Source organism: Ranitomeya imitator, chromosome 7 (assembly GCF_032444005.1).
Source record: "Ranitomeya imitator isolate aRanImi1 chromosome 7, aRanImi1.pri, whole genome shotgun sequence".
NCBI classification, from domain to species: Eukaryota; Metazoa; Chordata; class Amphibia; order Anura; family Dendrobatidae; genus Ranitomeya; species Ranitomeya imitator.
The window spans coordinates 176,415,193-176,439,133 of record NC_091288.1 but is presented as its reverse complement, the minus strand read 5'-3'; the positions used below and the strand labels follow the sequence as shown (position 1 = coordinate 176,439,133).

General features: G+C 39.9%; 1 protein-coding gene across 1 annotated transcript; it reads left to right on the top strand.

The window, feature by feature from the left end:
• The first annotated feature begins 562 nt into the window (after positions 1 to 562).
• On the top strand, positions 563 to 22,717 carry TNFRSF17 (TNF receptor superfamily member 17). Its single transcript, XM_069734085.1, has 4 exons — positions 563 to 680; positions 6,269 to 6,346; positions 6,786 to 6,914; positions 22,350 to 22,717. Exons 1-4 carry the CDS (start codon positions 563 to 565, stop codon positions 22,625 to 22,627), a joined length of 603 nt encoding a protein of 200 aa, XP_069590186.1. The 3' UTR covers positions 22,628 to 22,717.
• The last annotated feature ends 1,224 nt before the right edge of the window (positions 22,718 to 23,941 follow it).

Sequence of the window (23,941 nt, the reverse complement as noted above, 5' to 3'; positions counted from 1 at the left end):
TATGTGTTCACAAAGACTTTTTGCTGAGCGTTTTGAGAGATAACTCAGCAGAATTTGCAGATTTTTGAGGAGTTTTGCAATTTTGAGGAGGATTTACCTCAGTCTCTGCTTCAAAATTTACTAATAAAAACTCTTTATGCACACAGCCTAAACATACCCTTTATATCACATGTAGTAATCTAAGTTTCGTTCAGTAGGTAAGTCGTGGTCTGGGTGTTATGGGCATTATATGGATGCTAAAATCCGGCTATAAAACTGGCTTGAAACATACTTCAGTTGTTTTTTTACTGGCTTGACTACATTTTTCCCTAATTTAAAATAGACGAGGTATTGATGATGATGATGATGATGTCTTCGGTCCCTTGTGTATTCTGTAGGATTCATCAGCAGAACTTAGTCAAATGTATCTGTAAATCTCAGGCACCTGCACTGAAACGTGACATAACTTCACAGAGACTAGAAGGCAGCTTTAATTATCTAAACCATTTGCATGTAGAGTATTTGAGCGTCTCCTCACGATACTCCAGCACAATTTAGTTTACGGTCGTGAACGAGATCACAAATGGGTGAACGTTGTCCAACAAGTCAGTACTATGATGGGCTACTCCAAAATTGTCACTCCTGTAGACTTCGATGTCCGAAACCTCCTCCAGTTTGTGTCAAGTTTAATCCTTGCTCACGTAAGTCACATTTTTGTTCTTTAAAGTTTTGAAGAAATGTTTGGAGGACTCTGTATCAACTTGAAGACATCGCTTGAGTTCATTATCTAGATTTTACCAATAAATATTTTCTATTTTTTTTGCAGCATTGTTAAAGCTTTGGATTTTTTTTTTTCGTTTTTTGGCTCACCCTCTTTCAGTGTATTTTATACTTTGCTTTATCACTGAGCTCAAAAGGGTTTTCTACTGCATCTTTGTTTTAATGAATGTACGGGGGACATGATTTTGTGGCACTTACTAATAAATTAAAGTATTAGGCTAGGGTCACACGACCGTATTTTCTCTCATCTGAGAAAATCAGGCTGATTATGTTAATCAGAGTTTGACCAGAGTTGATCAGTGTGTGAACAGATTGTAATCAGAGTTTATCAGTATGTGATCAGAGTGTGATTCGATTTTCTTGGAAGTGGAGAAGATGGAAAAATTAATATTTCTGTCTTCTCAACTCTGTCAATCTGTGAAAATCACAACCTAAAAAATCCTTCTAAGGAATATAATGACTCCCTTTGATCCTATTAAATGAGATAGTGAACCAAATATTATGTGGAGAAATTTCCACAATAAAAACATCTTAGAAGAGACAACAGGACGAATAAGGAAGGGAGATGATTGTATGATATAAAAAAATTAAGCTTTATTTAGATATCATAATTAAACAAGTATATCAAGTGAACAAACATCTTAGACAGAACATTGAGACTACAAGTCACGCCGTCGTGTCTTGGTGACCTTATCCCTGTCACAATACAACCTGTATGTTTACATGAAAAATGAAGTAGAGTGTAGTGGTATATCCCTTTAAGACAAAATGGTCAGAAAACACCTGAAAAAGTAGTTTTAAATTATAACTAGTAGTGCTTCGCCAACCTAACATATTACAACTGCCAACAGCCTGCACACCACATCGTCATTATGACAGCATAATAACTTAAAAATTCAATGTTTTAGGAAGCCTAGAGTTGAGGATACATAGCATCAAACCTTTATTAAACCAAAAAATTTGGTTGACCTTCAAAGTAAATTTTGACTACCGTCCAATATCTGGACTATATATTAGATAGATTTGATGTTAGGGGACCTTACAATCATAATCACAGCCATTTAACTGCACTGTATTAACCGCACAGAGTATCAATGTAGTCAAAAAAGTCTATATCATTGCATAGATGTAACCAGCAGCATATTGTATTGACAGTCACCTATGATGGTATAAGCCTGATACTAAACCTTAATAGGATATAATAAGGACAGTGCAACACATCAATTGTGGTGTGAGAAATTGAAGCATTATCTAATATGAATAATCATTAATACCTGAAGTCATGTTATCGGCTGTATCTGCGACAGGAATAAACACAACTGGGGACCTGCGGCACCTCGACGCGCGTTTCATCCTCTGGCTTTCGTCATTTTCTTGGAAGTGGAGAAGATGGAAAAATTAATTTGTCCATCTTCTCCAATCTGTAAATCTGTGAAAATCAGCATTCGGATGTCATCCAAGTGTGATCCAATATTTTTTTGACGGACCAATTGACTTGCATTGCAGCCTGCGATCCGAGTTACGGATGCAAATTTGCATGTTGCAATTTTTTGTTTTGGACCACTCAGTCTGTGGAGAAACTCAGACATGTGCACAGCCCCACAGAATACCATACGTACGAGTGTTTCACAGGCTCTACTCCACCCGCTTCTTAGTACACAGACTGCACAGCTATCCTGTTCTCAAGATAGCTGCTCATGGAGTTCACCGTTTACACAGGGTAGCCATTTTTCAATTGGGGGAGGCTGATGGACAGGTCTGGTCACATGCCCTTGCAATAAAATCAAATAACCTTTTGAGAACAGGAGAACCGGTAATATCTTTACATCAGTAAGTGCCACAAAATCAGCCTGTGGATGGGGCATCATGTATCAGCTGTCACTTTGCCTTTAAACATTGAAAATTATTTTTCTTAGGAGTTGCAGGATCTTCCCCTGATTCTTAGGTGATGTGCAGCAAATTGGGTTTGTTGCAAATTTTAACATTCCTATTTAACTCAAAAAAAATCTGTAGAAAATCTGCAACAGATCTACAACATAAATTGGTGACGCTGTGGATTTCAAATATTCACCATAGGTCAATTTTCATGCAGATTTTGGCAGCATAAGAATGAGATTTAGTAAACTCTCTCTTCCACTTTGCTGCAGTTTTTTTTTAATTATACCGTATATTAGATAAGCATTTCTTTTTTTTTTTTTACAGTAACTCATATGATGTCACAGATGTGATGTCAGAGGAATTTCCCCGTGTAAAGGGAAGCCCTTTGGGCCATAGGCAAATTGAATCTCACTTCCTCTCTGACATTCAGTGATGATTTTGTGCAGCACTAACATGAAAAACATACTTTTTCACACTGCCAGACCATTAAATCCACCTGCTTTACATTGTGTTTGTCCTCCTTGTGCTCCCAAAATATCTTTCATCTATCCAGAACACTTCTGAAGGTATCCTATGGCATAAAATGAAGAACGCATGCCACATAAGCCCCACTGTTGTATCCTGAAACAACCTTGAGGAGATGAAGATACCCCCTGTTTCTTAAGTGGCCTTAATACAGATATGGGATTTGCACAAGCAACATCCGTAGAAGATCTGTGGTTAGTTCTCCAAGATGTTTGGAAAAACCTACCTGCCGTGTTCCTTCAAAAACATTTGCTCATTCACTTTACATTTTCTTAATTGACAAACTATTAACATATCTATTTTTGAAAAAATCCTCACTTTCCTGTGTGTGTGTGTGTACATACCGTATACATATATATGTACATACATGCATACATACAAGAAAGTTAGGTTACAAAGATAGATATTTTTGTTCCAAACAACATCTTGGAGAACTAACCACTGATCTTCTGTGGATGTCTCTTGTGCAATCCTTCTGCCACTTCATGTAATCCCAGACAGACTCAATGAAGTTGCAGTCAGCTTTGTGCGAACCTTGTTGTTCCATGTGACAAATGTTATAACATGGAGCATCTAGAGGGAGGGAAATTTTTTTTCACACATCTGTTCTCAAAACAACAAATTTGCATAGTGAAACATACAGTATGACACCATATATTGTTTCATAATGAGGCATATGTGCCATTCTGGTCAGGTTGGCTGACAATCCTAATTGAAAATGCATTAAAGGGAACCTGTCACTAGAAATAACGCTGTTAACCTGCATATGGTGGGGTTAAACTGCAAGTTAACAGCATTATTATGCTGCCTCGCGACTGCACACTGCAACCGCGCCCCTGGCCAACTGATACTCCCTCTACATTGCGGCCGGCTGACAGTCACGGCCAGGGGCGTAATTATAGCGGCAGCTCTACATACAAAAGCGGAGACTGAACCGGTGACACCCCTCCCCTGTGACTGGAACCAAATGTTGGTGGGAAGAATAAAGCTCATTTTCTCCCTTCTGCATTTGTCTGCGTGCAGGGTCCAGGCAGCATCATAAGGCTGTTAGCCTGCAGATGAACCCCATATCTGCAGGATATCAGCGTTATTTCTGGTGACAGGATCCCATTAAGGGTAAATGGGCTATTATCTATTTTTCTCAAAAACACATTTCTGGCATAAAACCCCTTAAAATGTCACAATTTTTTGTGCGTCTTGCATGATATACCAACAGTACCTGCCAACTTTGTTATCTTGGCCAACATATTCATCACAATTTATGCCACAAGTGTACATTTGACTGGAGTACACTTGTTGCGATGGTGCACAGCAGTTGAAAGATGAGAAAAATTCAGTGATAGGCATTTGTGTGCCGTAATAAATTTGATGCATTTTTTTCTCCAGCACAATTTTCATCAAGAATAGCAGTGTTGATGAATTAGTGCCACACTGTCAATAAACTATATACGTAACACCTTATTAGAAATTATAGCGAATTAAAAAGAAAAAACAATAGAGGTTTATATCTTAAAAAAAATTCTGCCATACTCAACCCCTATGAATTTATACAGACACAAATATATATTTCCCATAATGCAATTTTCATCATGACAAATAATTTCATGTTATGGAATATAATGTGTCAAGACATTATATATGTACTGTGATAGATGTACTCACTTGCCTTCACACGGAGGTAGGCGAAGGGACACTGTCCCTTTAAATCTTCCGTTGGTTTATTAGACATGTGGCATAAATCAATGTGAAGTGAATATAAACACAGCCTTTCGGGCAAAAACAAGAAAACAAAACAAAATGATATTTAGTCTCTGCCTCTATGGGGTCTGCCCGCTCAGAATAATAACCACTCACTGGTTCAGTTTTTCCTGGTCAGAACACAAAACGCTAGAGTTCCTCTCTCCAGCCCTACTGAACACTGAATGCCTCTAGAGGCTGACGATTTAAGCCCCAGATCACACACTACGGCGGAGATAAGGTGGACAACCTGCCACTCGCTCTATGGTTGTCCACAAAAAAAACAAAATCCATCCCTTAAAATAGCCGATTAACCCCTCTCAACACTAAGGCTAATAGCCTCGGAGAAACGTATCCCACCAGCACTTTGCCAGTGACTTTGTCACAGTACTTTTCTCATATGACAAACACTACAATTAGTAATGACTATGGTCTTCATTTATTAAAATTGCCCTTCTGATCCACAGCATCCCAATCATAATGCAGTCATTATTAATTTCAGAATAGTAGAAGAAATGATGACGGAACTTTGACTGCCTGAAACGACAGCCAAAAATCTCAAATTTACCGGGACTGTTCAAAATTTTTGATGGCAATATTTGTCCAAAGCTCTGCTCTGCCAATAAAGAGTTGGCCGATATTAATAATCCTAGAGATTAGCAAATTGATTTGCAGGACCCTTGTCTAGTGGCCAGGTCAGTATTTAGTGGGTTCTGGACTAGGGATGAGTGGAGTTGTGGATGTTCGGGTTCGTCTGGTTCGGACAAACGTTAAAAACAAATTCAATTTGGGTACCAGAACGGTATCCAAATTTGATCCTGAACCCCAACTTCATTCAAGTCAATGGGAGGCCCGAACATCCGACGGTTCCCACGCTGTCCTCTGTTTGACAGCTTGAGAAACACCAGCTCTGACCAGCGGAAACCTTAGTGAAGTCACAGCTGGTCACATCCGTTGGGTATCACGATTCCCACGCTGTCAATGTTAAAATTAACCTACCCTTAAAATTCTAGAATGTTCATGTCTTTGTCAGTGGGCAAACTTTCAAAATCAGCAAGGGATCAAATCCTTATTTCCCCCACTGTATATATCTATATTTATTAGTCTTTCACCCTGACCGTACCCTACATGACATTGTGCTTACTTTATTATTGCTTTTTAACGCTTGGTGATCTAATAAAGATCATAATTCTTTTAGCATGGACCTCTTCTCTACTCCATCCTTATCCTGGGTTTGAGGTTTTGTTGTTCTATAACTGAACTTCAGTCTCTTTTATATTTCCACACTCCATAAAAATCATTGCGTCAGCTGTATGTTAGTTCTTCTTCGAATTTTCATTTGTCATTTTTCTTTTATTATTTTGCATAGGGACTACAAATTCCTCAGTGACGCACAAAGAGGTCCCGCCAACAAGTGTCGGGCCCGCAATCACATATAAAACAAAAGGTAATTAGGAAGACGAAAACATTTTGGGATATTTCCAAAATGTGTTTGACGGAAGATTTCAGTCTGACGTGCACACATGGTCCTATTCAGAAAGAGGCATATTGGATTATAAAAAAATATATATTATATGCCGCCTAAGGATTAATATTGGAAAATACAGACCGATTTCATAATACATTCTCTTGATCAGAAGACTGCCAGAACCCTGTTACGTTGGCCAAAACATGACAACATTTTAGCAGCCAATTACATGTGCTTATTATTAGCTGTAAAAGCAACAAACATCATTTGCTTTACGTGGTGGTAACGAGTTCCGACACCAATCCGAGTATTGCAACGCTGGATTTATCACGGAAAACATGGCACATGTATGCCACCTGATATCATGTAATTATGATGGATTACTGTGTATTAAGATTTTTTATTACATATTTTTTAGGTCCCGATAATCCTTTGGTTGCAAGCAACACAAACTACATAATTTGGCTGGTGTTGGTTCTGGTTGTTGTGGTGTCAGTAGTATTAATTGTGACGATTATGCTGCACAGAAAACGGAAGCTGCATGCAGGTAAAGTGATTTACATTTATCATGCGAAGTACAAATTGTAGCACATGAAATGTAACTTCGTGCCGAATGGTCTGATAAATTGTTCTAGCTCAGAATTAAAGTTTTTTTCCACAATTGGGCAACCCCATTTCAGTGCCCCTGGTATGTTGCATAAAATAAAGAAAAAAAGCATACAGTGGGAGAAAAAGGTATTTGATTCTTTGCTGATTTTGTAAGAATATCAAAAATAAAATCCAGAATTTTAACATACCCTTAAAATTATAGACTGTTCATGTCTTTGTCAGGGCAAACTTAGAAAATCAGAAAGGGATCAAATACTTATTTCCCCCACTGTACATAGCTCCCCTACTAGTGCCACCACTCTAATGATGGCGCTGCGTCCTTGGCTATTTAGTGACATTGTGTATGTCATGTGATGGCTGCAAACGATCAGATGATAGAACTATGAAGGCTGCAGACCCGAATCAATAAAACAAAACCTAAAAAACAAAATAATTTATAGCATATACCCTGCTGTAATTAAGTAAAATGCAATAGTGCATATTAAATAACATACGGTACTAAGAAAAAGTGTTTTGATAAAAAAAAAGCGTAAAAGCTGTCCCACCATCATCAAAGTTGAGATAGGCACAGGAAACAGTTTCATTAAAATGTCCAGGCACGTTTATTTAGGACTTCATAAACCACTCAGCATAAGCAAATAAAAAGAGAGCCTTTTCTGTCACAAAAGTGAAAACACAAAGTAAATAGTCCCTGGTACCTACAGTATGGCAGGTTTGCCTGCTCAGGTTAGTTTCCGGTTCTTAAGGCCTTAGCACAGACCAACACACTAAAGATCTACACATCTCCAGACCCAGAGAATGAGAAAACTGGTCTACATTTTTATCTGCCATACCACGCCCCCGGGGTGGAATATATAAGCAGTCAGTCCCACCCAACTCTTTGACTGATTGTAAAACCCGGCCCTGATGCGCCATATTAACTCTCTCAGCACTATATGTGCTGGAGCCTGCTTTCCTGGGCTTATATCGCCAAAGCTACCAACATTTATGATGCATATATCCCCTTAAGGACATGTTTGGTGGCCATTTTACATATCTCTCATGCAGTGTTTCGGGTCTATGCTCTACATGGAAGCTAAAATCCGGAAGTACTAGGAACCACCTGGTCACTCGGGCATTGTTTCCCTTCTTCTCCCTTGTCCACCTCAGTGGGGCATGGTCTGACACTAGCCTAAATTTACTGCCTAAGAGGTAGCACCTTGGAGTGTCAAACGCCCACTTGATGGTCAAACATTCCTTCTCCACTATGGAATAATTCTTTTTGCATGATTATCGCTTCCGACTTAAATACATGGGGTACTCTTCCTCTTTCACCTCTTGTGATAGAACAGCTCCCAGCCTGACATCTGATTCATCCATCTGGACCACAAACTCCTTAAAGAAATCCGGTTCCACCAACACTGGCTGTTTACACAGGGCTAGTTTAAGTTCCTGGAAGTCTCAAGCTTCCAAAGACCACTTGGACATATTTAACTTTATCCCTTTAAAGAGGTCCGTCAAAGGGGTCGGCTATCATGGTGAAGTTAGGGATGATTTTCAGGAATGCTCTGACCTGCTTCTTTGAGAGGGGTTGTTGCCAACTCTGAATCGCATCCACTTTATTTATTTGGGGCTTTATTTTGCCCCTTCGAACGATATAGCCCAAATATTTTGCTTCCTCCATTCCCATGGCAGATTTCTTCAGGTGTATGGAAAACCACGTCTTTCGTAGAGCACTAAGTATCGCCTAGACATTGCTCAGATTTCTTCCCCAATCCTGGCTGAAGATCACAATCTCATCCAGGTAGACTGCTGAGTACCTCTTGTGGGGAGTTAGGATCCGGTCCATGGCTCTCTGGAACGTAGCCACAGCTCCTTGCAAGCCAAATGTACTGGAAACAACTGGCGTTGAGAAGGCCATCTTCTTCTAGGCATCTTGGGACATGGGAATTTGCCAATACCCTTTCTTGAGGTGAAGGGTGGTAAGGTACCTGGCCGGCCCTAGCCTTTCAATCAGTTCATCTACCCTGGGTGTTAAACTTTGCGACCTTGTTGAACTTCCTGTAGTCATTACAGAACTGACACTCCCCCATCTGGTTTTGGCTCCAAGACTATGGGACTGGACCAGCCACTCTTGGACTCTTCAATTACTCCTATATTCAGCATCCACTTCACTTGTTTCGAGATCACTTGTTGCAAGACTTTGGAATCCGATATGGTTTCAGGTTCAGGTACATGAGGCTCTGTACCTTATGCTCTATGACCTGAGCAAGACCTGGCAACTCAGAAAACAGGTCTTTATTCCACTGCAACAGCTCCCGATATTGATGTTTCTGTGAGTGAGACAAGATGTCTGGTATCTTAACATCTTCCACTCTGACTTCGGACTTGGCCACAAGACAAGGAGCTTCCACGTATTCTGTCCTGTCACAGTTTAATCAGGTTGGCATGTTAAACCTGGTAAGGCTTCCTCTTCACCAGTTGAATTTTGTAGTTGACTTCACCAACTTTTTCTACTACCTCAGAGAGCCCTGCCAGTTGGTCAGGAATTTGCTCTCCACCAGGGGCACAAATACAAGTACTCGACTCCTTGGGTTGAATTGTCTCACCCTGGCTGACCTGTTATACACCCTGGACTGTGCTTCCTGTGCCTTGAGGAGGTGCACCTTCACAAAGGGCATCATGTTGGCAATCCTTTCTTGCATCAGGCTTAACAGGTTTCTATTGTCACATACAGGAGTCCCCGAGGGTGTTGGCCATAGAGTAGTTTAAATGGGGAGGGGCCTGTGGAAGCTTGAGGAGCTTACTGATGGAAAATAACAGATAGGGAAGCAGACAGTTCCAGTCTCGGCTGTCCTTCTCCGCCGCTTTTTTCAGCATAGCCTTCTTGTTCCTCCTAAAGAATTGGGAGGCAGAGGAGAGCTTAAATTACCTACAGAAGGGAAAGTGTGCTGGAATAGAAAGAGATCCCATAGTGAGCAAAACAAACCATGAAATACAAATTAAAGAATTAAGTACATATTGTTAGAGAATATGCCACCTTCTTCCTAAAAGAAACAGAAGATAGGTGCATGATAAAGAACATAAAGAGCAAAGAGATAAACTCAAGTTGGTCTTTTTCTGACTGGCTTAAACTAAAGCAGTATGACAACATACAAATGAGACTATCACCAACAGGAAATACCATCAGGGGAAATAATATAAAGCCGCACCCGAAAAGTGCTAGGGCAGAAAAATGAGTAAATGAAAACACCTGTTTCCCTAAAAAACTGAAGCAAGAAGGATAATGGAAACTAAACACATAGAGAATAGGTGTTTCTGCTGTGGCTCGGTGGACAGAGGAGTCAACCACAAAACACAGGCTCAAGGAGTCAACCCAGACACATTGCACACCACTTCTGCTTTGTTTTCTACAAAGGAAAGCGTTTACTTTTCCCTACGTGTGTTGGACCGACCAACACTGTCAATGAAGAGGGCTGAGTGTTTGGTTCAGTTGAAGAACAAAGCCAGTTCCCTTCTCAGTTCCTACATCAGTAATTACAGGAAAGGGGACTGGTCTTCACTTTTAAGATAATCCAAACATCTGTTTTCATACACATCATTGGTCACGGGCTAATACAAGGAGGATGGAGAAATCTCTCTTCAATGTCAAAAACAAATTGGAAGTGAAAGTTATGGGACCCTGGAACTTGGCACTGATATTATGAGAACGGTGCAGCTTTCATAACTACACTGTAAGAATAAGTCATAAGAAATTATATTTTCAAACCATCAAAATACATTTATATCCAGAATAGTTAATGGAAATTTGTCAGCAGGTTTTTGCTATGTAGTCTGAAGAAAGCAGGAAATAGAGGCTGAAAGACAGAATTCAGGGATGTGTCACTTGTCAAACTGCGTTGTGTTGTTTACTAACTGTGAAGGATTCATTACTAAGAGATTAACATTGCTGGACTTGTCCAGCAATGCCCCCTCCTGTGATAAGCAGATCACTGTCTATGGCCTTTGTACACAGACAGCCTGGTGTTGGTGGGGTTAGCTGTGGTGTGGGCTGGGTCAGCTTTCTCAGCCCTGCTTTAGTGATACATTGTTGGATTCAGCTTGTCTTTACCTACATTACGCTGCTCTCAGATGAGGTAGCAAAAACCTGCTGACAGATTCTTTAGCGATTCTGCCAGATCTCCATAGAAGCTCACTAGCAGCTATGCAAGCGTCACTAACTAGTAATGCTAAGAAATGAGGTTTCCCTTTAAGACATGAAAATCTCAATCAATTTGTGCTTCAGATCATACCGTGTGAATTGTGTTCTAGTGTGGATCTGGCAATATTCTTATACACAGTATGCACAAGATATTCTGCATCCAAGTACGACAAATATCTAAGCTGACTGTCACTATCAACATGCACTCTATCACTTTTGATATGTCTTTGATGCGTGTGTAGTGGGGGTCTGTCACTCTCAACATGCCCTCTATAACTTTTGACTGTCACTCTCTACCTGCACTCTGAAATTTGTAACATGCCGTCCATGTGTAGTGGGGGCCTGTCACTCTCTGCCCTCTGTAACTTTTGACATGTCTGTCATATGTAGTGAGAAGTCTGTCACTATCTGCCTTCTACAAAAAAACCCTGTTTGGGAGAGAAGAACAGACAAATCGCGGCGCCCTAAGTGCGTAAACACAATATTATAGTCTTTAAAGGGTGCACAATTTTATGCACTCACCTGATAAAAGACTAAAATGGCTTTAGATCGTGTATCCTCCAAATTCCCTCTGAGATACTTTTCAATATACAGGGCTTGCAGCTTGCCTCGGGTGGATCCAAGTGAGAGAGCCAGAGTAAGGCTCACACAGGATGAGTAGTTCAAGAAAAGCACATCCAGCCCATGAATGGCAGCGCTTCCCAGGACTCACATTCAAAGATGATATTTCATATTTTTTTATTTCATAACTTAAAATAGAAGAGATACAACGCGTTTCGGATACAGTATATATCCTTCTTCAGGTATCATAAAAACACAGTACAAATCCTACTAGTATAAAATTCAATTACACTTATATATAGTATCACACCTTTTATCCCAGTCTCAGAAACTTGATTTGGGGTGTGGACCAAGTTCAGGAAAACACCCACTGATTGATACAGCCTTGTTAACATTGATGCAAGAAAGAGAGAGAGAAAAAAAATAAATAAAAATAAATAAAAAAATAAAAAAAAATATATCAAAGGGAAAAAAAAAAAAAAAATCACAAGAAAAAAAAAAAAAAAAAAATCCTCTAAACTCTCTCTATGATATCATTCAATCCATTTGGAAATAATGTTCCCAAACGATATATCCAAAACGTTTCTTTCCTGTTTAAAAGAGCATTCCTGTTTGCAACTCCAGAGGGTATCTGCTCCACTGGAGTTACTTTTATGTTAAAAATTTTATTATGTTTAAGTAGTAGATGCCTTGAGAGACTATGTTTTAAAAAGCCATTTTTTGCTCTATTTCTGTGGCCATTAATGCGGGACCGCAGTGTCTGTACAGTGCGTCCCACATACTGCAAACCACAACTGCATGTGATGACATATACAACATGATCACTACTACAGGTGAGTCTTTGTGAGATTTCAAAGACATCACCAGTATTATTGCATTTAATAGTTTTAGCCCCATGATCTAGGATCCCACAGGTGCAACATTTTTTGGAGTTACATTTAAAAACTCCGGTGCCTTGAAGAACTCCACATAAAGTTTGATCCTTATTTTTATAAATGTTTTTTCTTTTTGGATCCAACTGTTTTTTTAATTTACTGGGGGCCACCAAATTTTTCAAAGTTTTACCCCTTCTATATGTAATCCCTGGTTTATCAGGGAGATGTTTTCCCAAGACAGGGTCACGCTTCAAGATGTACCAATATTTAGAAAGCACAGTTCTTATGATTTTATTGCCCCTAATGAATGTTGTCACAAAATTCAATTTCCAGCGATCATCACTTTTTTCCTTACCAGTAGTCAAAGTGTCCCCCTTCCTGGTTTTTCCTTTTAAACATTCTTCCTGTGTTTTTATTTTGTTGTCCCTATATGCACCATTTATCAAATTTTTCGGGTATCTTTTTTCTTTAAATTTTCTTTTTAAAATTTTAGACTGAGCTACATAATCAGATTCTCTCGTACAATTCTTTCTGATACGATAAAATTGGCTGTGGGGTATATTAACCTTCCACTTCTTGTAATGTGCACTATTGAAATCTAAAAAGCCATTTGAATCCACTTTTTTGAAGTGGGATTTCGTGATGATTTTTTTACCACTATGGCTGATCTCTAAATCAAGAAATACCATTTTTTCTTTATTAATTTGTGATGTAAAGGTAATCCCCCAGGTGTTATTATTGAGCTCCTTTATGAATTGTGCTGCTTCCTCCTCTGTCCCCTTCCATATGATAATCAGATCATCTATGAAGCGCTTATAAAGCCTTATTTTGTCATAGAAAACAGGCTTAGAAAGTGACGATGAGGACTCGAATCGCCCCATGAATAAGTTTGCGAAACTTGGCGCGACCCGAGTCCCCATCGCGGTGCCAAGCAACTGTAAATACAGTACGCCTTCAAAAATGAACACATTGTGTTCAAGAATGAATTTCAGACCCTTTAACAGAAAATCTCTTTGTTCGGGGAGCATCTCTGTCTTTGCTAAATAAAAACCCACTGCATTTACCCCCATTTCGTGATCTATGTTGGAATATAATGAATTAACATCCAATGAGATAAAGGAATAATTATCTTCCCATTCAATATCCCTCAGCTCCTCGATTAATTGTGTGGAATCTCTCAAATATGAAGGAAGAGACTTTACTAGATCTTGTAGAAACAGGTCAATATAATGAGAAAGATGACAAGTTAAAGACCCTATTCCTGATATAATTGGTCTACCAGGTGGTTTTTCACAGTTCTTATGCACTTTTGGTAGATGATAAAATAACGCCATGGTTGGTGCAGGATTTGATAAAAACCTTTTTTCTGTTTTATTGAGAATGTTCCTCTCGTAGGCTTCCTTAATCATATGGTGATAGTCCCGAACAAAGGATTGTGTAGGATCTTCTTTCAGAATTTTGTAATATCTCATATCAGACAATATGTTCAAAGCTTCCTCAATATAGTCAGATCTGTTTTGCACAACTACTCCCCCTCCTTTATCAGCTTGCCTTATTACTATATCTGTATTTTGTCTCAAATCCTCCAATGCCATTTTCTCTCTTTTAGAGATATTGTTCTCCTTTTTTATCTTGTTTTTTCCAGTTCCATGCTTTTGGATTTTATGTTTATTATTATTATTTTCCCATTTCCTAAATTCTTCAGATACTAATGAAAAAAAGGTATCTATATTTGGTCCTCGGTGTTGATGAGGATTAAATAGAGATTTTGGGTGTACCTCCTTATGGATATATTCCCTTTCTTTATTTGTCTCTATTGGGATCAGTAGGGGACTAAATTTCTGCCCTGCTCAAGATATGAATGCATTCGATCTTTTTCTCGATTTAAATGCGTACACTCGTAAACTCACTCTTAAAAGGCATTTCTTGTTGAACGAAAAAAATGGGGACATTGGGGATCCCCCAAAAATACTGATCCCAATAGAGACAAATAAAGAAAGGGAATATATCCATAAGGAGGTACACCCAAAATCTCTATTTAATCCTCATCAACACCGAGGACCAAATATAGATACCTTTTTTTCATTAGTATCTGAAGAATTTAGGAAATGGGAAAATAATAATAATAAACATAAAATCCAAAAGCATGGAACTGGAAAAAACAAGATAAAAAAGGAGAACAATATCTCTAAAAGAGAGAAAATGGCATTGGAGGATTTGAGACAAAATACAGATATAGTAATAAGGCAAGCTGATAAAGGAGGGGGAGTAGTTGTGCAAAACAGATCTGACTATATTGAGGAAGCTTTGAACATATTGTCTGATATGAGATATTACAAAATTCTGAAAGAAGATCCTACACAATCCTTTGTTCGGGACTATCACCATATGATTAAGGAAGCCTACGAGAGGAACATTCTCAATAAAACAGAAAAAAGGTTTTTATCAAATCCTGCACCAACCATGGCGTTATTTTATCATCTACCAAAAGTGCATAAGAACTGTGAAAAACCACCTGGTAGACCAATTATATCAGGAATAGGGTCTTTAACTTGTCATCTTTCTCATTATATTGACCTGTTTCTACAAGATCTAGTAAAGTCTCTTCCTTCATATTTGAGAGATTCCACACAATTAATCGAGGAGCTGAGGGATATTGAATGGGAAGATAATTATTCCTTTATCTCATTGGATGTTAATTCATTATATTCCAACATAGATCACGAAATGGGGGTAAATGCAGTGGGTTTTTATTTAGCAAAGACAGAGATGCTCCCCGAACAAAGAGATTTTCTGTTAAAGGGTCTGAAATTCATTCTTGAACACAATGTGTTCATTTTTGAAGGCGTACTGTATTTACAGTTGCTTGGCACCGCGATGGGGACTCGGGTCGCGCCAAGTTTCGCAAACTTATTCATGGGGCGATTCGAGTCCTCATCGTCACTTTCTAAGCCTGTTTTCTATGACAAAATAAGGCTTTATAAGCGCTTCATAGATGATCTGATTATCATATGGAAGGGGACAGAGGAGGAAGCAGCACAATTCATAAAGGAGCTCAATAATAACACCTGGGGGATTACCTTTACATCACAAATTAATAAAGAAAAAATGGTATTTCTTGATTTAGAGATCAGCCATAGTGGTAAAAAAATCATCACGAAATCCCACTTCAAAAAAGTGGATTCAAATGGCTTTTTAGATTTCAATAGTGCACATTACAAGAAGTGGAAGGTTAATATACCCCACAGCCAATTTTATCGTATCAGAAAGAATTGTACGAGAGAATCTGATTATGTAGCTCAGTCTAAAATTTTAAAAAGAAAATTTAAAGAAAAAAGATACCCGAAAAATTTGATAAATGGTGCATATAGGGACAACAAAATAAAAACACAGGAAGAATGTTTAAAAGGAAAAACCAGGAAGGGGGACACTTTGACTACTGGTAAGGAAAAAAGTGATGATCGCTGGAAATTGAATTTTGTGACAACATTCAATAGGGGCAATAAAATTATAAGAACTGTGCTTTCTAAATATTGGTACATCTTGAAGCGTGACCCTGTCTTGGGAAAACATCTCCCTGATAAACCAGGGATTACATATAGAAGGGGTAAAACTTTGAAAAATTTGGTGGCCCCCAGTAAATTAAAAAAACAGTTGGATCCAAAAAGAAAAAACATTTATAAAAATAAGGATCAAACTTTATGTGGAGTTCTTCAAGGCACCGGAGTTTTTAAATGTAACTCCAAAAAATGTTGCACCTGTGGGATCCTAGATCATGGGGCTAAAACTATTAAATGCAATAATACTGGTGATGTCTTTGAAATCTCACAAAGACTCACCTGTAGTAGTGATCATGTTGTATATGTCATCACATGCAGTTGTGGTTTGCAGTATGTGGGACGCACTGTACAGACACTGCGGTCCCGCATTAATGGCCACAGAAATAGAGCAAAAAATGGCTTTTTAAAACATAGTTTCTCAAGGCATCTACTACTTAAACATAATAAAATTTTTAACATAAAAGTAACTCCAGTGGAGCAGATACCCTCTGGAGTTGCAAACAGGAATGCTCTTTTAAACAGGAAAGAAACGTTTTGGATATATCGTTTGGGAACATTATTTCCAAATGGATTGAATGATATCATAGAGAGAGTTTAGAGGATTTTTTTTTTTTTTTTTTTTCTTGTGATTTTTTTTTTTTTTTTCCCTTTGATATATTTTTTTTATTTTTTTATTTATTTTTATTTATTTTTTTTCTCTCTCTCTTTCTTGCATCAATGTTAACAAGGCTGTATCAATCAGTGGGTGTTTTCCTGAACTTGGTCCACACCCCAAATCAAGTTTCTGAGACTGGGATAAAAGGTGTGATACTATATATAAGTGTAATTGAATTTTATACTAGTAGGATTTGTACTGTGTTTTTATGATACCTGAAGAAGGATATATACTGTATCCGAAACGCGTTGTATCTCTTCTATTTTAAGTTATGAAATAAAAAAATATGAAATATCATCTTTGAATGTGAGTCCTGGGAAGCGCTGCCATTCATGGGCTGGATGTGCTTTTCTTGAACTATCTGCCTTCTGTAACTCTTGGTATGTCCTCCATGTGTAGTTGGGTCTGTCACTATCTGCCTTCTGTAACTTTTGGTATGTCCTCCATGTGTAGTGAGGGGTTTGTCACTATCTGCCTTCTGTAACTTTTGACATGTCTGTCATATGTAGTGAGGGGTCTGTCACTATCTGCCTTCTGTAACTTTTGGTATGCCCTCCATGTGTAGTTGGGTCTGTCACTATCTGCCTTCTGTAACTTTTGGTATGCCTTCCATGTGTAGTTGGGTCTGTCACTATCTGCCTTCTGTAACTTTTGGTATGCCCTCCATGTGTAGTGAGGTGTCTGTCACTATCTGTCTTCTATTAACTTTTGGTATGTCCTACATGTGTAGTGAGGGGTCTGTCACGATCTGCCTTCTATAACTTTTGGTATGCCCTCCATGTGTAGTGAGGGGTCTGTCACGATCTGCCTTCTATAACTTTTGGTATGTCCTCCATGTGTAGTGAGGGGTCTGTCACGATCTGCCTTCTATAACTTTTTGTATGTCCTCCATGTGTAGTGAGGGGTCTGTCACGATCTGCCTTCTATAACTTTTGGTATGTCCTCCATGTGTAGTGAGGGGTCTGTCACGATCTGCCTTCTATAACTTTTGGTATGTCCTCCATGTGTAGTGAGGGGTCTGTCACGATCTGCCTTCTATAACTTTTGGTATGTCCTCCATGTGTAGTTGGGTCTGTCACTATCTGCCTTCTATAACTTTTGGTATGCTCTCCATGTGTAGTGAGGGGTCTGTCACTATCTGTCTTCTATAACTTTTGGTATGCCCTCCATGTGTAGTTGGGTCTGTCACTATCTGCCTTCTGTAACTTTTGGTATGCCCTCCATGTGTAGTGAGGTGTCTGTCACTATCTGTCTTCTATTAACTTTTGGTATGCCCACCATGTGTAGTGAGGGGTCTGTCACGATCTGCCTTCTATAACTTTTGGTATGTCCTCCATGTGTAGTTGGGTCTGTCACGATCTGCCTTCTATAACTTTTGGTATGCCCTCCATGTGTAGTGAGGGGCCTGTTACTATCTGCCTTCTATAACTTTTGGTATGTCCTCCATGTGTAGTGAGGGGTCTGTCACGATCTGCCTTCTATAACTTTTGGTATGTCCTCCATGTGTAGTTGGGTCTGTCACTATCTGCCTTCTATAACTTTTGGTATGCCCTCCATGTGTAGTTGGGTCTGTCACTATCTGCCTTCTATAACTTTTGGTATGCCCTCCATGTGTAGTTGGGCCTGTCACTATCTGCCTTCTATAACTTTTGGTATGCCCTCCATGTGTAGTCACTATCTGCCTTCTGTAACTTTTGGTATGTCCTCCATGTGTAGTTGGGTCTGTCACTATCTGCCTTCTGTAACTTTTGGTATGCCCTCCATGTGTAGTTGGGTCTGTCACTATCTGCCTTCTGTAACTTTTGGTATGTCCTCCATGTGTAGTTGGGTCTGTCACTATCTGCCTTCTATAACCTTTGGTATGCCCTCCATGTGTAGTTGGGTCTGTCACTATCTGCCTTCTGTAACTTTTGGTATGCCTTCCATGTGTAGTGAGGGGTCTGTCGCGATCTGCCTTCTATAACTTTTGGTATGTCCTCCATGTGTAGTTGGTGAGACAGAAGAAAATGTATTCAAGAACTGTACCTGCTACTATCGGTACATAGTTCCAACACCTAGTAAAGAGTTTACTTTTCTAAAACTGTCTGGCCTAGTTATTCTACAAGAATGTGAAGGGTCCCCAGCTCCACCATGACCTGGCAGAGTCCATCTTGAGAGTGATGTTTATTGTAAAGAACATCAGTGCACACACCTGAGGTCCATCTATTTAGCGTTTAGGGCTTCTGAAGTAAACCTCTGCGAGGGAAATTCCTTAGGCTTGGTTCCCATTGCGTTAATGGGAAAGCGCTAATGGACAGCGTTGCACGGCGAAATTAACGCCGTGCAACGCTTCCGTTAGCGCGCCCATTCACGGCAATGGGAACGCGCAGCACTAGGGCGTGCCAGTGTTTCCTGGCGCGCCGCGGACGCTGCTCGCAGCGTCCGAGGCGCGCCCGCGGTCCGTTCCCCGCTCTCGCAGATCGGGGATCTGAGAGAGCGGGGACGTTACCGCGAACCCGGGACGCGGCCACATTAAAAACATTGCGTTAGCGCAACCCGCTAGCGCTAAACGGGTTGCACTAACGCAATGTGACCCTAGCCTACAACCAAAAGTGACGTAGTTGGCAGGATGAGGTTTCCCGGCAAGAAGAATTTGGGGTAAAGAAGATCGGTGGCAAAGATGAGAGGGCACCTGAAGATAGATGGTCCGAGAAGTCGGCCAGAAGAATGTGTTCAAAGACGGTGATGGCTAGTGAGCTGAGAAGATCTGCTTTTGGCAGGAGTGGATGGTGCCTGGGAGCGTGAAAATGTGCCTAGCTGACTGGAATGTTGGCCCAGAAGAGGGTATGCCCTGCAACCTGGACCAGACCCAATATGGGAGGTGAACACTGGAGGAGGATGCGGTGCAAAATGAAGAAAGGCGAGAGCAGGAGGCTTGGCCGAAGGCGGAATCGCCAGAGAGTGACGCATGACGCAGCGGATGTCTCTTCCGGGGTCAGCCGAAAAGGACAACATAGACGTGGGAGCTTGTGTTAGTCTGCAAGAGTGAACAGAGGAAGAATCAGCAGCGATGCGCTCCTGTGAAAAAGAAAATGGCGGCTTAATACCTAGCAACTTGTGGAGCGAAGGGATAAGACTGGAAGAGTGTTCAAGCCAAAGCCCAGCAAGAGTGGGCTAAGCAGGCCCAATTAGGGTTCGCCTGTATCTCAGGTAGAAGCTGTCTGCCCACCACAGACAGGTCATGGAGAAAAAGAGATTAGTCTAAATTAAACAGACAGACCTAGTGAGTTGCGCAGGGATGCCACAGGTGAGAGGATCAAGGACAGATCAGGTATCTGGACTAACTGTGAAAATGGGAGAGACCACCTTCCCCGGCAACCTGAGAGAAATTCAAGGCAACTTGTTCCACACTGTCTGGAAGGCCGCAAAGTGGGTATTCATCTCTCAGCTATTGAAATACTAAAAAGTAGAGTTGTTAAAATTAAAAAAAACACCAACGCTATGGTCTTTAGGTGTGCAAAGTACTTGCTAATCAGGGCTGCATTAAAAGTGCACAAAATGAAGAGCATTGACTCATACAGTAAGCTTCACTGCATAGTTACATAGGTTGAAAAAAGACCTGGGTCCATCAAGTTCAACGTTTTTTCACCAATTGTTTTTTTTTGTCATTAATTTAACTTTTACCCACAATGTTATGTACATTGAGGAAAGCATCCAACCCTTTTTTAAAAGATGTTATAGTGTCTGCCATTTCTACCTCTTGTGGTCAGGCACTCCACTGTCTGACTGCTCTAACTGGAAAGAACCCTTCCCTGTTTAGCTGTCCGACTCGCCTTTCTACCACCCATAATGAGTGCCTCCTGGTCCTTAATATGGTCCTTGGAAGGAATAAGTCATGCTCAAGTCCTCTGTACTGACCACACATATTTATACATATAAATGAGATCCCCTCTGAGGCGTCTTTTTTCTATGCTAAACAAGCTCATCTTTTCCAACCTCTCCTCATATGAGAGGCCTTCCATCCAATGTAATAATCTAGTCACCCACCTTTGAACTGACTCTAATTTCTGAATATCCTTTTATAAATGTGGGGCCCAAAACTGGATCCCATATTCTAGATGAGACCTCACCAGTGATTTATAAAAGGGTGACAATACTTTGGAATCGCGGGAATTTATCTCTTTTTATGCCACCCTAAAATCTTGCTTGCTTTTGCGGCTGCTGCTTGATATTGGGTGCTGCTGCTCAGCTTACCAGAATCCCCAAGTGCTTCTCCTGTTCTGTATTCCCAACTTAGGTCCCATTTAATGTATATGCAGCAATAGGATTACTCCATCCTGGGTGAATTACTTTACATTTATCTACATTAAATCTCATTTGCCAAGTGTTTGCCCATTCAGACATCTTATCCAGGTCGTTTTGCAGTTGTGAGGAGAGTTACTGAATTAGGCACACTCTTCTGAAAGAACGCAGCGCAGTTTTCAGTGTTTTGAGGTAACTCAGATCGAAAGCTGTGGGAATTCTCAGATGATAAATCTGTCGGTATTTGCATAACATTACTTCTGTTCTACAGTGAGGAAACTTTGACAAATAATCCATCAGATTCCTACTCGCGGTTTACATGATTATTGCTTTTAATATAAAAAAGTTGTGCTGAAGCAAAAACTTATCATTTCATTTACTTAAAGGCATTTTTTTTTTTTTTGTGACAGCATCTCTTTGTAAAAGTAACAACAAGAAGTGCTGGAATATAGGTTGTCACATTTTGACAAAGCTAATTAAAAAGTGAAAACCAATGTAATGTAATGTATGCCAGGCATCAAGAGAAAGTAGTTTGGGCTAATTAGGTGTTTGACTGATCAGTCATGAATGGTCAACACTCAGTAGACAGGATTGGATGCTATTTCATGCTCTTAAATCCCGCTGGTTTGACCCTTGGGTTGCCGGACACCTCTTTGCCTATTGTTCCTGATAGACTTTCTGGATTTTAACTTTGCTTCCACCTGACTTCATATTTGGATTTAAATCTGTAAATGTCTCTGTCTCGCTGGTACCAATCTAGCTAGCTTGGTTAATTCCTTCAGTTTACTCCATTAGTTAGCAGCTACTCCGTAGACACAACCCAAGGCCCCTGCAGTAAAGACCAGATACCTGTATAGAAGTTAAAGGGTGAAAACGAGGAAACTCCCGTGCTCTGACAAGAGTAGCGGCAAATTCCAAGTTTGGCCATGGAGGCCCACTATGAATTAACGGATTTGTTACTTGCGCAGTTTTTGTTGTGACTTTTGCAAAAAATGTCTGCCTTAGCAAAGAGAAAAAAATGCAAATATCATTGTAAAAAAAAAATACGTATTTATTAAACGTAACTCCTCTGATTTACTTATATCAACATGATTTGACATTATTATGGGAAACTATCTTTAGGATGAGGCAACCATTGATTGTCCTAATCTAATATTTTTCTATTTGCTTCCTCACCATACTAAGCATATGGAATATTACCTCTTATTATGTGACCTTAGGTTATTTAGTTTACATTTACCATGTACTTTTATGTTCTCAGGTTCTTTTGGCGAGGTCTGTGGAAAGATCACCACTAAGAGCAGTTTGAAAGGTGCCGATTTAGAACAAGCTTCATGTGAAGAAATAAAGAAACCAGTGGCAGAGAATGAAGACATAGTCATTCCAAGGGGTAACAACGTCTACGGCAACGCTCTGTCTGATTATTTGTTTCCTTTGCCGGCTGTAGAGGAAGGAGCTGCTATTCTCGTCACCACAAAAACATCTGCTTGTATTAATCCTGGACCAGGTGTGAGGGGCGAAGCTTTTGTGGAAATATAACATCTCAATGTTCTGCCGTGGATGAAGACACCAGAAGACACCAAATGCTTTGTACCTGTTGTACCTGTAATTAGTATGTTAGGGCACATCACTTTTTTTTTTTTTTTAAACAATAAATTTTTATTGAAAGTTTTCGGTTTACATTTACGTGATAATCAAGATAATCAAAAAAAAATCAGGATAAGTCTTTACATACAATCTGAACAATAGTGCATGTGGTTAACTGACATGCAATCATACAACCTAACCAAAGTAAGGGAAAGGGGGAGTGGGGGAGGGGAGCCCGAGTAAAGAGGTGTATAACGTCTAAAGGGTTTGGTAGGTTATTCTGAATCCAACTGAATGTAGTTAGTTGGGTATAGTACCGGTGTGGCAAAAGGGGTATGGTTGGTGTATTCCGCCCAGGGGAGCCATATTTTCTCGAATTTTCCAACTTTGTCCATTAGTATAGCCGACAATTTCTCATTGATCATGTACCAGGTGAGGCGTGTTTTGACTGCGGAAAAGTCTAAGTTTGGTTTTTTCCATGCCAAAGCAATGATTTGTTTCGCTGCTAAAAATATAAATGAGATAAGGGATCGGGTATGATTAGGGATGTTGGGGATGCGCTTGTTAAGTAGTGCCTCCCATGGTTTTTTTTTAAGGTTAATGTTCGCTATGGAAAAAACCAAATGGTATATCCTAATCCAGAACCTTCTGACAATCGGGCAAAGCCACCATATATGGAACATGTCTCCTGTTGAATTGCAACCTCTGAAGCAATTTGGGGAGTGGTTAGCCACAGCTTTAGCTACTCTAGCGGGGGTCAGATACCATCGGGTTAACACTTTGTAGTTGGTTTCTAACATAAGTGTGTTTAACATTCCTCCAGTAGATGAGGACCAAATTTGGGACCATTCCGAGTCTGTCAGGGTAGATCCGATGTCCGACTCCCAACGAACGGTATATTTCAAACAATGCCTATGGGAAGGGGCATTAATGTATGAGTAGAGGAGAGAAATAATCCCCGAGGCATGTGGGTTTTGACGACACTTTTGTTCAAAAGGGGTCATGGAGTAAGGAGGGGTAGAATTTTTTAATAAGGAGTTGGCAAAGTTTTTTAATTGTAAGTATCGAAAGATTTCTCCGGAGGGGAAGTGGTACTTTTCCTGTAGAGCCGCGAATGGGATTATCCCATAGGGCACATCACTTTTGACGATACATTGTTATTACCTCCTTTGAAAAATGTCCATTTTTTCATTTATTACTTTATGCTATCTAAAACTAGATGACAATTTACTGTCGGCATCATTTCTTTTCTTTGAGGGGGTTAGC

Coding starts and splice junctions, on each gene's coding strand:
- TNFRSF17 (XM_069734085.1), top strand. CDS start 563: ATGGGTGAACGTTGTCCAACAAGTCAGTACTATGATGGGCTACTCCAA. Junction 681..6,268: donor CAAGTTTAATCCTTGCTCAC/GTAAGTCACATT, acceptor TATTTTGCATAG/GGACTACAAATTCCTCAGTG. Junction 6,915..22,349: donor AAAACGGAAGCTGCATGCAG/GTAAAGTGATTT, acceptor TTATGTTCTCAG/GTTCTTTTGGCGAGGTCTGT.